The following is a 13,422-nucleotide window of genomic DNA, read 5'->3' on the forward strand; positions in this document are numbered from 1 at the left end:
CAGAGATGAGCAAGAGGTTATTGAGGGAGAAAGCATTTTTCCCAGTGCTGCTGTGTTCCTAGGGTCAGTGCTGTGTCCTGCAGCCTGCCGAGAGGGTCTCTCACAGCATCTCCGCTGTGGCTCTCCGTGAAGCCACCCCATCCTTGACAGGCATAAAGGCACCAGGGTCTCCTGGATTGGGAGGTTCACGGCTTAGAGCTGTTCTCTGCTTGCTGGTCCTGGGATGTCTCCAGAAGAATTTAGTTAAGCACTCAGAGAAGGAAGTGGGGTTTTCTTGTAGCTGGAGATGACTTACAAGGTCTCCGCGAAAGTAATGCTGCAGATCTCGCCTGGTTTGTGTTGGCTTCACTTCTACTTCCTGTTGCCACTAGATATCATCTGGGCTGAGGCAAAAATGAAAATAAGCGATTTTCTGCGCTAGAATACTTGGCATCCTCTCCCTTCTCCCAGTTGGCAGCAGTGTGTTTCTCCTTCACAACTCTCTCTCTCTCTCTCTCTCTCTCTCTCTCTCTCTCTCTCCCCCTCCCTCCCTCTCTCTCTCCCTCCCTCCTTCCCTCCCTCCCTCCCTCCCTCCCTCCCCCCTCCCTCTCTCTCTCCCTCTCCCTCTCTCAATCTCAGGTAGCCCAGGCTAGTTCTGAATGAACCCCCGACATAGCCAAGGATGACCTTGCTGATCCGTCTCCCACAAAACATCCTTTCTTATGTCTAGTGTACCATGTGAGCCCAGATTGCTCGGCTCCTCTTGGTTTATGAAGAAGTGAGGAGAAAGTTCAGAGAAAAGGCAGAGTAGGAAGGGGGAGGGGGTCTTGACAAGTCAGTTTGCTTTCCTGTCTCTCAGATATGTTCCTGTCTCCATTAGCAGCTTTCTGAGGCGTTCTCCCAGCCTGCTGTTCTCCCACCATGAGACACCTCAGTGGACTTCACTGCACTTAAAGCTGTGTGGCTGTGCCCCAATTTCATGCCCCTCTCCTGAAGTGTCCCATGCTCTGCACCCTGTTTACCTTTGGGAGCCCTAATCAACTTGTGTCTCTAGACCAAACTTCTCTCTGCCGCTCACAGAAATGGAATTATGCAATAGATGGTTTTGGTGCCTGGCTTCTCCCACGGAGATTCATTCCCGTGCTCCCTTTATTACCAGCATTTTCCATTAGCTGAGTGTATCTTAGTTTGTTTATTTTCCTCGTTGGTTTTATTTGAGATGGGGTCTTGCTGTGTAGCCCAAGCCAACGTCAAACTTGAAACTCTGCTACCGCAGCTTTCCCAGCTTTAGGAACTTTTAAGAGAAAATAGCTGTTTATATTAAATATGCATGTGCGTGTGTTTGTGCAGAGGTCCCCTGCAGGGGCCAGAACAGGGAGGTGGGTCCCTGGGGCTGGACGTACAGGCAGTGCTGAGCCACCAGCGTGGTGCTGGGAACAAACTCGGGCCCTCTGCGGCAGCAGATACACTGTTCACCTCTGGGCCATCTCCACAATGCCAGCTCCTTAGAAAATACTGCAGATATATGTCGAAGATTCCACCTGTCTTGGGCATTTGACGACCTCGTATGTGCCATTTGTGTGTGTGTGTGTGTGTGTGTGTGTGTGTGTGTGTGTGAGAGAGAGAGAGAGAGAGAGAGAGAGAGAGAGAGAGAGAGAGAGGCAATAGGTGACCTGAAAAGTATTTTGCAAATCTTTATCTACGTTGTACCTTGAATATAATATATTAAATGCAAAAGTGTTTTTAATATGCACGTATTTCAAATACTTCTTTTTGACTTTTAGTTCCCAAGAACATACTCACAGCGGTGGACCCAGCCGTTGCTAATCCAAACCCTTCTCTGAAGAAAGATGGTGAATACGGTAATGTTTATGGCTTACTCTTAGTACTTCCTCTTAAGTGAAGTTGAACAGCCCTTGAGCACAGTCAGGCACACGGGGCTGGAGTGAAAGGCCTAAGATGTTGGTCTGCTCTGGTGGTACCAACAGGGCATGGTTGGTGCTCACATATGGCAGCCAGTGTCTGACTTCAAAAAAGAATTAAAATCAAAGTAAAATAAGTTTACCCCATTCTCTTCCATGCCTCTTTTTCTCCCTAAAAGACAATAATAATAATATCACCTTGAAGAGCAGATCTTCTCAGAAACACTTTGGGTTCTTGGTGATACAGGAGCTGTTGCAAAGCTGGGACCCAGAGCCAGCTGACCTTGCCAGTCCTTAAAGGTCACTCTCCCCTCTGCTCCCCACCTAGCCTGTATAAATAGGGACATAGATATCTTGATTTTATTTTTAACATTGATTGTGTGTGTGTGTGTAAGTGGGTATGGATGCATGTGAGTGTGGGTGCAGAGGACAAGTTACAGAAGTCAGTTCTTCCACTCTGAGTCCTGGGGGTGAGCTCACACCATCGGCTCAGCCCACTGAACGTCGCTGCCAGCCTGGATTTGTTTGATTTTTGTTTTTTTGAGACAGGGTTTCTCTGGGTAGCCTTGGCTGTCCTAGAACTCACTCTGCAGGCCAGGTCGGCCTTGAATTCATATATATATATATTATATATATATAATATATTAATATATATATATTAATGACGTATAGACAAATTTAGCCTGTTGAGTTCTTCACAGGAACTGTGGAGATCCCACAGAATGCATAAGATGCTAACTTTGGGTAGTAAGAGTTTTGTCTTGTGTTATTTTATTTTACTTATGCCTGCCCCCAGTTATGAAAGTAAAGTATAGTAAACTTATATACTTTATTTTCATAAAAGTGTCTTAGGGAATGATTCTAGAACTTTCCATACTTGCTCACACCAGCAAGGTGCTCGAGTCCCTTAAATAAAACAGCGCAGTATTTACACCGAGCCCACACAACCCTGCTGTACTCTCTAGATTGCTTACAGTCCTTGTCACATTGCCAATGCCATGTCGTACTGTTTCGTTTAAGAAATGATGGAAAGAAAGAAATCTGTACACGTTCAAATTTCTTCTGAGCGCCTGTTTTCACAGTCTGTGGTTGAATTCGTGGGCTTGGGCATCTCTGACACAGAGGACTGGCTCTGTACTTTGCTGCATGTGTCCTTCCTGCTACAGGAAATGCAATGCCAAGACACAGAAGCCACCCTTAGCCCAGAGCATTCTCCACACCCTGTCTACCAGGCTCCGTAGCTCAGCTCCCTCCTCCCCTCACAGGGCTCCCATCCTAAAGGATCCCTGTCCTTCTTCAGTGCAGCCCCCAGATCTCCATCTTTCTTAGAGATATCTGCCCAGTGTGATCCTCCCAGGGTTCCCCACACTCCAGTACTGGTCCATTAGCACCTGCTTGGTGTCCATCCGGGCAGTGCCCTTGCATCCAAAAGCAGGCCAGCCCCACACACACACAAGTGTGTGTGTGTGTGTGTGTGTGTGAGAGAGAGAGAGAGAGAGAGAGAGAGAGAGAGAGAGAGAGATCAAACAAACAATCCTCCCCTGCCTACCTCCACAACCCAAGGTTTGTGGTATCTCCGTCCACAGAGCAGACACTATTCTATTCCTGGGTAAGATGAGACATTATTTACCCAGCCTCCTAGAGACATGATGGGTGCCATTGCCTTTGGCATGGACTAGCACGATCTGTTCTGGAGAGGGGTACATGAGCTACGCCTGAAGTTGGAACCAACACTTTGAAATGCTTTGAATCCCTTTAATCGTTTGACATTTTCAAAGGTGGACGAGCTGCTCTTGTGACGGGGACAAAACACCCGAGAAAAGCAACGCTTAATTTTGGCTCATGGTTTAGGAAAGGGTGCAGTTCATCATGGCGGCAGGATAGTGAGACACTCAAGAACCAGAGGACAATTGGAAGCGGGGTCAGGTTATAAACCTCAAAGCCCACCTCCACGAACCACTTCCTTCCATGAGGATCCACCTTCTAAAGGTTCCACAGGCTTCCAAACAGCTCTTCCAGCTGGGGACCAAGCCTTCCAGCCCGTGAGCCGATAGGGACAGTTCACATTTAGGCCTCAGTACTCAGTGTTGAGTCTCCCACAGTTTAGTCAGAAGTCCAGCGGTGTGACATCTGTGACTTTTCACTCTTGAGGCAGGCCCAGGTGAGGGTCAACAGGGATTTCAGGACAGGTACACCCCATACTCCTCCGACCAATGGTGAAGGTCAACAGGGCTTTCAGGACAGGTACACCCCGTACTCTGACCAATGGTGAGGGTCAACAGGGCTTTCAGGACAGGTACACCCCGCACTCTGACCAATGGTGAGGGTCAACAGGGCTTTCAGGACAGGTACACCCGGTACTCTGACCAATGGTGAGGGTCAACAGGGCTTTCAGGACAGGTACACCCCGCACTCTGACCAATGGTGAGGGTCAACAGGGCTTTCAGGACAGGTACACCCCGTACTCCTCTGACCAACGGTGAGGGTCAGCAGGGCTTTCAGGACAGGTACACCCCGTACTCCTCTGACCAACGGTGAGGGTCAACAGGGCTTTCAGGACAGGTATACCCGTACTCCTCCGACCAACGGCCTTTGCATGTTGCAGGTATAAAATTCGACCCAAGTGGATCGAGGGTTGTGCGGAAAGATGGTGTTATTGTCAGCAACTCTCTGGCTGCGTTTGCTTACATTCGAGGTAGGTGGACGAATGGGAGCTTCTTGGGGTGCAGAAGGGTTTACTCGCTGCCTCACTGATGGATACTATGATAATGAGGGAAAAGTGGCTTTTAAGGTGTATCTGCAGTTTTGTGAAGCACAGGGCAGGGATACAAATACAGCTGCAGCCATAAAACCAAGCGACCTGCAAGAATAAAACTGAGTTGCTGAGGGTTTGGTCTCCAAAGGAATTTCCCCTCTTGAAAAATAGAAATACATTCCCCAGATCTAAGAATTAGGATTATTGAATTCTACTCACAGCTGCAAGAAAAACAAGGCAGACCACATAAGAAGCAAAACAGGTCCTGCCGTGGGATGACAGCCACCTCAGGAGGCTGGAGAATGACTGTGGTTGCCAAGGTTTCCTGGTTAATCTCCCCAGGGCTGACGGCTTGCTCCAGGCCTGGCCATGTGCAGTCCTCTCTGAGGAGGAATGTGCACTCCTTGCTCCTTCCCGCATGACCTAGGACAGATTGTACCTTGGAATGTTGTCTGCAAGTTTCAGCGCTGGCTTCCTGCTCAAGGAAGGCGCCATCATCCAGCCGCACTATTTAATACAAGACCCAGGACTCCTCAAGTAAAAACAGGTGCACTGGCTCATGGTTCTGGAGGTCAAGTTCAAGGTCCAGTGGCTCCATCAGTTTGGGCTGTGGTGAGGGTGGGCGTCATGAGCGAGCACATTTTGAACTAGAGGAGAGGGAGAGAAAGGAATAGAGCAGGGTCCTCCAATCCCCTTGATGGTGCTTGCCTAGTGACCTAAAGGCTTCCCATTGACCCCACCCCTTAAAAGTCCACAGCACTCCCCAAGGCCACCATGGAAGCCAAACTCTAGGTCTCAGGGGAACATTAATCAAAACTGTGTAGAGGCCAGAAACTCCAAGATCTTCCGTAAAAGCCCAGTATGAGGATGTGTGCATGTTGCTATGTAAGCCTGACTGAGCTGGTTTTACGTGAGCAGAGCTTCCTCTGAGGGGAATCAAGGCTTAGAGAAACATCTCAACACAGGAGCTAGAGAGCCTGGCCCCAGAACCCCGTGCCTGCATCATTTTCCCACTCAGCCTTCCTCCCGTGAGCGTGCCTTATCCTGCATGGTTATTTGCCTTTTTTTCCCCTTACACTTCTATCCTGTGTCCATTCTTTCTGCTCCTGATGACTGTCAAAGTCAAATGTGAACATCTGGCTTTTGGTGTAACATGAGGGCTGCTTGTTGGGGTTTCTGTCCTGCCCAGTTCCCCCAGCCGGTAAGCCCCAAAGAAATTACACAGAGGTCTCTATGAGTTATAAACTGATTGGCCCATTAGCTCAGGCTTCTTATTAGCTCTTGTAGCTTATATTAATCCATTATTCTAGTATATGTTAGCCACATGGCTCAGTACCTTTCTCAGTGGGGTAGTCACATCCTGCTTCTTGAGTGCTCTTGTCAGGACTGGGAGGAATGGGCTTCCCCCTTCCCAGAATTCTCCTGTTCTCATCACCCTGCCTCTACTTCCTGTCTGGTTGACCAGCCTATACTTCCTGCCTGGCCAATCAGTGTTTATTTAAAACATACTTGGTAGAATACAGACAATTCTCCCACACCATTTTGGAAGTATGTTTATAGTTTCAAAGTCCCCTCAAGTGGAGGATGATGATGAAGAGAAGCAGAGATGCTGCTGGCTGAGGTGTGGCCGTGCTGGGCTTTCTGCTTCTGGATGCCATCCTTCCTCAGGCACCACAACAAAACACTGGAGACTGGAGCTTAAGGAACAACTCCTATTTTCTGACAGTTCTGGAGGGAGGCTGGAAGGAAGCCCATGATCGAGAGCCTCCTTCTGGCATGTAGACAACCACCTGCTGGCTGCGGCCTCCTGTGTGCATGCGTGTTGGTGTAGTGGGGGTGGGAAGAGGAGCGTGTGAACTTTTCTAAACCCACCAGTCCTATCAGATGAGGACCTGCTGGTGCATTCTGTTAACCTTAATTAGCTCCAGAAAGTTTTGTCTGCAAAGTCATACTAGGGGTTGGGGCATTAGCATGCATTTGGGGAACATGATCAGTCCAGAGTAGCAACTCTGAGGGGTGGGGCTCTGATCCTGAATTTTATGCTTAAAGGAGCTGAGGGTCAGAGGAGTTGAGCCATTTTCCAAGGGCACCATGGACAGCGGCTGTGTCCAGCTTCACGCTGGGTGAGGGGCAAGGCTGTCAGTCAGCTTCTACAGAGAACTTTGTCTTCAGGCTTTGGAACCTCTTACCCAGAGCGATGTAAATATCCCTGTCTCTGTCCTTTCGTGTGTTCATCCTGCTACATGTCTGGATGGTGTGTTTGCCTGTCTACTCTCCTTAAGGACAGACATCTGTCATCTAGTTCATCTCTGTCGTATCTCCATGTCTAGACAGTTCTGGGGTGCACCAGGACACAGTGAGTAGCTACCAAATGGCTGAATAGTAAATCCCAAGCTGATATTATGGCTGTCTTATACTTTCATCATCTAATAATTTACAACTTATTTTTAATAGATTTGAAAAGATGGCTCAGTGGTTAAGAGTATTTGCTGCTCTTGCAGAGGACCCAAGTTCAGTTCCCAACATCCATGTCAGGAGATTACCACTGCCTGTAATTCTAGTTCAGGGAACCTGACACCGTTCTTCAGCCTCTGTGGGTGTGCATTCACACGGACACACACGTAAGCTGTGACTGTGGGTGCACGCATGCCATGGCACGAACACGAATGTCAGAGGACAATTTTGTGCAATTGGTTCTCTCCTACCACTGTCTGGGGATCGAATTCAGCTTGTCAGACTTACGTGGCAAAAGCCTTTATCCAGAGCCGTCTCGTTAGCTTCTACAACCCCGAATAATGCTCCGTCCTGTTAATGTGAAGACCGATGGGATGTTGTTTAATTTTCTTGAGAGATGTCTCATTATGTTCATCTCAGCAAGTCACAGCCAAGACAGGAGTGGGTCTGAAAAGCCTTGCTTCAGGGCTAGGGTCCAACAGCTGGGCACAGGCTCCTGTTTGATAGGACACATTGATAGTGAGGCCACTGGCGAGAGCAGCTGGGGAGCCAAGGGCTTGAGCAGGGAATATTCCTGTAAACTGAGGGAAAGTCAGGCCACCAAGTAGCTTTGCCATGTTTATGCAGTGAAGTACAGGGACAAGCAGACGGGCATCCAAAACCAAGGGCCTTGACCTGCACAGGGAAACTTGAGGTTGATGGAAGGGACACAAGAGTGTTTAAGGTCTCTGCTAAACCATGCTCCCTCTGGCCGTTGATGTGATCTGCAAGGGCATTTCCCATAGAAAGGGGAAGTATGTGTGTGATGTGCAGACATGTGTGTATGTGTGTGTGAGTGTGTGGAGCGTGTGTGTATGTGTGAGTGTGTGATATGTGTTATCTATGTGTACTTGTGGCATGTTTGGTGTGTGTCTGTGATAGACGTGGTAAGTGTGATGGGTGGTGTGTGTGGTAGATATTTGGTGTACGGACATTTGTGTTTGTGGTGTGTGGTAGGGCAGGGTACTTGTATGCTGTATACTGTTTGTGTGAGTGTAGGTAAGGCTGGTGGCACTTGTTTGTGATACAGGGGACTTCAGGTGGGGGATGGCAGTGTGTGCACATGTGTTTATGTATGTACGTGTATGTTCTGAGGAATACAGTTCATTAGGTGCTTCAGCAGAAGCCACTGCACCCTGCATGAGGGACTTATTTAGTCTTGCTCTCGAAATAAATAAATGACCCCTCCCAGAACACCAAATTAGTGTCTTATTGGCATCTGGCTTTGGGTGTTTACCTCATCTGTGCCTACAGGCCTGCCTGTCATGACTCAATATTCAATCACTGTCCCACTGTTGGGGGTTGTGGTGTGTGTACATGTGTGTTCAGCCTCACGCAAGCCGAATGAGAACTTTGGGGGTGTCTTTGGGATCTGGGAGCACAGCCAAGGCAACCATGTCGGTTCTCAGAACAGAATTCTAGGACATCGGAGGAGCTGTATGAAGGAGGAGAGATTTCATCACACATCCCAAAGCCAGCTGCACGACCCCCTCAGGGCAGACAAACAGAGAGCGGCACAGTGCTGTCACGTGGGTGTGTGCTCTAAACTGTCCCCGGGTCTCCAGCTCTGACAGACGATCCTGTCACATCCCTGAGTGCTGTCACGTGGGTGTGTGCTCTAAAGTGTCCCCGGGTCTCCAGCTCTGACAGACGATCCTGTCACATCCCTGAGTGCTGCCAGACCTGTCCCCAAACACTGTGTGCTTCTTCCTCCTCGAGGACTCTGGCCAAGTCCCACAAGAGAGGGACCCTAGACGGAGGCCTCTGCTGGCTTATCTGGGTGTGACTAAATTTGAACTGGAGTTTGTGTTGGCCCCAGACGAGTATCTAAAGAGCAAATGGAGCCTAAAGGCCTCTGGCACCCATTCTGAGGCTCCTGGGGTCATTCCCTCTAGCCTGCGATGGACTGGGGCTAAATTTAGAATACAGCAGAAACTCTCTGGAGGTTCTGTTCAACCACAACAGAAAGACTGCCTCATCTCGAGACTCTATCTGTTCATCTCCATTCATCTCATTCTATCTAGAGATGATAGAAGAGAGTCCATTGGTTCTAGAAAATGGAGGAAATGCTTTGTGTACGCCCAGGTCCCAGTCAGTGGTGGCTTTGGAAAGTCCTAGGCTACACCAGGGGTTAGGCCAGGTCATCCCTAAGGTGCCATCTGCCTACACTCTGGTAGCTGTGTGACCGTCACTCCATATGGAGAGGAAGTTTTATTCCCACTGGGACTGCCGGAAGCTGTTTCTCTTCCCCAGCCTCTGCCACTGGCCCCCACAGAGTCCGGTGGCAAGAGCAACCCCTGAATCCCAGGAGTAGAACCCGGACCCTGCCACCTGGGGGTGGGGGGACACTGATTTTGTGGTAGCGTGTGATGGACCCCAAGGACTCACTCAATCTGATTAATCTTAATTCCTTAGAAATAGGGCCGGGGTATGACTCAGTGCTCCAGCATGTGTGGTGTCCCAAAATTCAGACTTTAGTGTGGAACAAAAAGTCCTTAAATACATAAAGAGGTAGAGTAACAGATCAAGTTTGTGGCGGAGTGAGACGCTGACCTGAGTCCGTGGAGCCTGAGATCTGGTCAACCCCTGCACCTCTGCTTGGATAAGAGGGCGTGGTCTGTGAGCGACCTTTGATCTTCACCACCCATGAGTGGCTAGGAAGTGGATTATGGCTCTTCCCTCTTAAACCCTCGCATGAGGTATCAGTTCCAACACATAAACTGAGAGGGACACTCAAGCGACATCTGAATTGCGTCAGAAGGCAACTGTGACGTTGGGGGAGGTGGAGTCGGCTTTGATCTGTGGGAAGCTGGAGGGAAGGTCGGACCTGATGCCCTGGTCTTGGCCTCCTTCCTGTTGAGAGTCAGCGCCTCCAGATAGGCTATCTGCCACCACTCCCAGAGGTGGAAGTGGCCCTTCTCTGTGTCACAAAGGACGTGTGGATCCTCCTCGAGACTGAATCCTTTGTATGCGTTGACTCTTCACACTGTGCTGATAGCTTGGCAGATGTGCTGTATTGTTCCTTCTTCATCCAAAACCAACGCTATTTCAGACCTCTGGGTCTTAAAGGGAGTGGGGAGATGCCAGGCAGGGGGAGGGTCACAAAGTGTGGCACAGATGAGTGAGTTGCTCTAGGGACAGCTTGGGCTGCGGGAGGGGAGCTGGCTGGGGAGGTATCACTTTCGGGAAGATAAAGTGTCCTGGTTCCATCTCAACTGCGCGATCCCTCACTGCCAGGGACTCTAGCGCCCTGGAGTTTAGAGACTCCAGTCCAGACCCCTGGGGAAAGACAGCAGCTGGGAAGACAACCATCTTCATTGTTTTTCCCACAATGAAAGGCATGACCGTGTGCCTGGATAGGGTTCTGGGCAGCTGAGAGGTACTGAGAAAATGCTGGGGACACCAAAGCCCATTCCAGGAGTCCCAGGATTCAGTCCTGGTTCTGCCCGAAGAGGCTGCTGGCCTTTGTAGCCTTCCTTCTGGCCTCAGCTTGAACATTTATAAAAGTGTTCAATCAAGAGCCCCCAGCTCAAACCAATAAAGTTTTATTGGAACACATTCAGGCCCTGTGCTTTACATATTGTCGGTGGCTACTTGCTATAATTTGAATCTGATATGTACCCCACAAGGTCATATTTGAATGTTTGTTCCCTGATAATAGTGTCCTTTTGGGAAGAACTCCGGGTCAGCTCCATTTTGCCACATGTCCCTGTTGCCATGGCTTCTCTGGCAGGATGGGTGGCAAATCCAAAATTAACCCTTTCAGACCCTCCCTCTCTCTGTTCTTCCCACAGCCCATCCGGAGAGAGCTGCCCTGCTGTTTGTGTCTAGTGTCTGCGTCGGCCTGGTCCTCACGCTGTGTGCCCTGGTCATCAGAGTGTCCTGTGCCAAGGACTTCCAGGAGCTGGGACAGGGACGGGAGCATCTGGTGCTAGAGAGTGACAAGGCCGAGGAAGACAGCGAGGAGGAAGCAGAAGAGGAGGTGTCCTCGGACTCTGAGTTTCCTGCGGAACTGTCCAGGTTTTGTAGGACTTCGTATCCAGCCTACAGCTCCATAGAGGCTGCGGAGCTGGCAGAAAGGATTGAGCGCAGGGAGCAAATCATTCAAGAAATATGGCTGAACAGCGGCCTGGACTCCTCAATCCCGAGGAACATGGGCCACTTCTACTGAAAACCAGACACATCTGGATGAGATCATACTTCCTAAAGAGGGAAGGATCCAGAATGCCCTGTCTCCCCACCCCTCTTGTACCTTCTATGAAGGAGAATCTGTCATGTCATCCGAGACGGGTGAAGCTGGAAAGCTGCCAAAGGGACGTCTCTCTGTTTACAGCACCCCCGGAATAAATGAGGAGGAAGAAGACTTGGTGTCTTGTACTTGCTTGAATGCATGTCTACACATTGATAATTATATAATTGATATTCACATTGACTCAGGGGCTGGTTCACGCATGTTCATGAGACGGTACGCCGATGAGCTGAGCACACAGGGAATCCACAGATAGTCATTAAAGTTACAGTGTTGAGAAGCGGTGAGAGGGCTCAGGGAGTAAAAGGTGACTGCCACCAAGCCTGAAGGACCTGAGTTCAATCCCCAGAACGTACAGTGCAGAAGGAGAGGACCAACATCACTTTAATTATACCCACAGGACAGAAAACAGGAGCTCACTGGGTATTTGGTAATTAATGAATTAGCTAATTAATTTATTTTATATTTTGCGGCAGCATTGCTCTGTGTATCCCAGGCTGGCTTGGAATTTGTGAGCCGAGGTCTGATGGCCTCAGCCTCTTGAGTGCTTGGATTAAAGTCATGTAGCAGTCATGTTGCAGTCATGTGACAGTCATGTGACAGTCATGTGATAGTCATGTGACAGCCATGTGACAGTCTGCCACTATGTCCAGTCCACAGATGATTTTGAATTCTCAACATTATTTTTTTAGAGCAGAGACTCACAGGATTTCTTAAGGGAAAGATGAGGAACTGCTCAGGCACTGGAGGCCATGATTATTTTGGCCACCTCTGTGCCTGAAGGAGGCCACATGTAATGGCGTCTCTCAGTTCCCATGTGACAGATAAACACGCTGTTTCCGTGCACTGTCCTGGGGACACAGGGACTCATGTTCCATTTACTTTTGCACTGCATTTGGTATTGTTGGGTTTTTTTTTTGTTTGTTTGTTTGAGGCTGGGTCCCACATGTAGCTCTGTCTGGCCTCAAATTCACAATAGTCTTCCTATCTAGTGAGCGCTAGGGGTACAGGTGTGAGTCAGGATTCACCTGCTTTAAAAAAAAAAAAGAGTCAGCCACCTTGGGGCTTTGGGAAATAGCTCAGTGAGCAAGCATCTTACCCTGCAAGCTCTGATTTGAATTTGATCTCTAGAATGCCTGCACTTGTAAGAAAGGCATGGTGCCCCTCCCCCACTCATTGCCAGCCTAGCCATCGTGGCAAGTTCTAGGCCAATGAGAGACACTACATCTAAAGGAGGGGCTGAGTGAAGAGTGGCACCCAAGGCTGACATTTTCACAGTACAAAAACTAATGCTAGTTCAGGGGCTGCACTCTTGCTCAGGCTGCAAACTTGCTGAGGCTGCACACTTGCTGAGGGGCTACACTCTTGCTCAGGCTACACACTTGCTCAGGCTGCACACTTGCTCAGGCTGCACACTTGCTCAGGTTGCACACTTGCTCAGGCTGCACACTTGCTCAGGCTACACACTTGCTCAGGCTGCACACTTGCTCAGGCTACACACTTGCTAAGGCTGCACACTTGCTCAGGGGCTGCACACTTGCTCAGCCTGCACACTTGCTCAGGGGCTGCACACTTGCTCAGGCTGCACACTTGCTCAGGCTGCACACTTGCTGAGGCTGCACACTTGCTCAGGGGCTGCACTCTTGCTCAGGGGCTGCACTCTTGCTCAGGCTGCACACTTGCTCAGGGGCTGCACACTTGCTCAGGCTGCACACTTGCTCAGGGGCTGCACACTTGCTGAGGCTGCACACTTGCTGAGGCTGCACACTTGCTGAGGCTGCACACTTGCTCAGGCTGCACACTTGCTGAGGCTGCACACTTGCTGAGGCTGCACACTTGCTCAGCCTGCACACTTGCTCAGGGGCTGCACACTTGCTCAGGCTGCACACTTGCTCAGGGGCTGCACACTTGCTCAGGCTGCACACTTGCTCAGGGGCTGCATTCTTGCTCAGGCTGCACACTTGTTCAGGGGCTGCACACTTGCTCAGGCTGCACTCTTGCTCAGGCTGCACACTTGCTCAGGG

At 49.7% G+C, this 13,422-nt stretch overlaps 1 protein-coding gene across 3 annotated transcripts in view; it reads left to right on the forward strand.

Moving 5' to 3' along the window:
• Window positions 1-11,510, forward strand: part of Eva1c (eva-1 homolog C) — a 74,509-nt gene extending 62,999 nt beyond the window's left edge. For all 3 annotated transcript variants that reach the window (XM_075959520.1, XM_075959528.1, XM_075959538.1), the window contains 3 exons: window positions 1,764-1,841; window positions 4,507-4,596; window positions 10,944-11,510. In XM_075959520.1, coding sequence (XP_075815635.1) covers window positions 1,764-1,841; window positions 4,507-4,596; window positions 10,944-11,320 — 545 coding nt within the window. In that variant the 3' untranslated portion in view covers window positions 11,321-11,510. The remainder of the gene's footprint in view (window positions 1-1,763; window positions 1,842-4,506; window positions 4,597-10,943) is intronic.
• Window positions 11,511-13,422: the final 1,912 nt, after the last annotated feature.

The sequence above is a fragment of the Microtus pennsylvanicus genome, chromosome 1 (genome assembly GCF_037038515.1).
Source record: "Microtus pennsylvanicus isolate mMicPen1 chromosome 1, mMicPen1.hap1, whole genome shotgun sequence".
NCBI classification, from domain to species: domain Eukaryota; kingdom Metazoa; phylum Chordata; class Mammalia; order Rodentia; family Cricetidae; genus Microtus; species Microtus pennsylvanicus.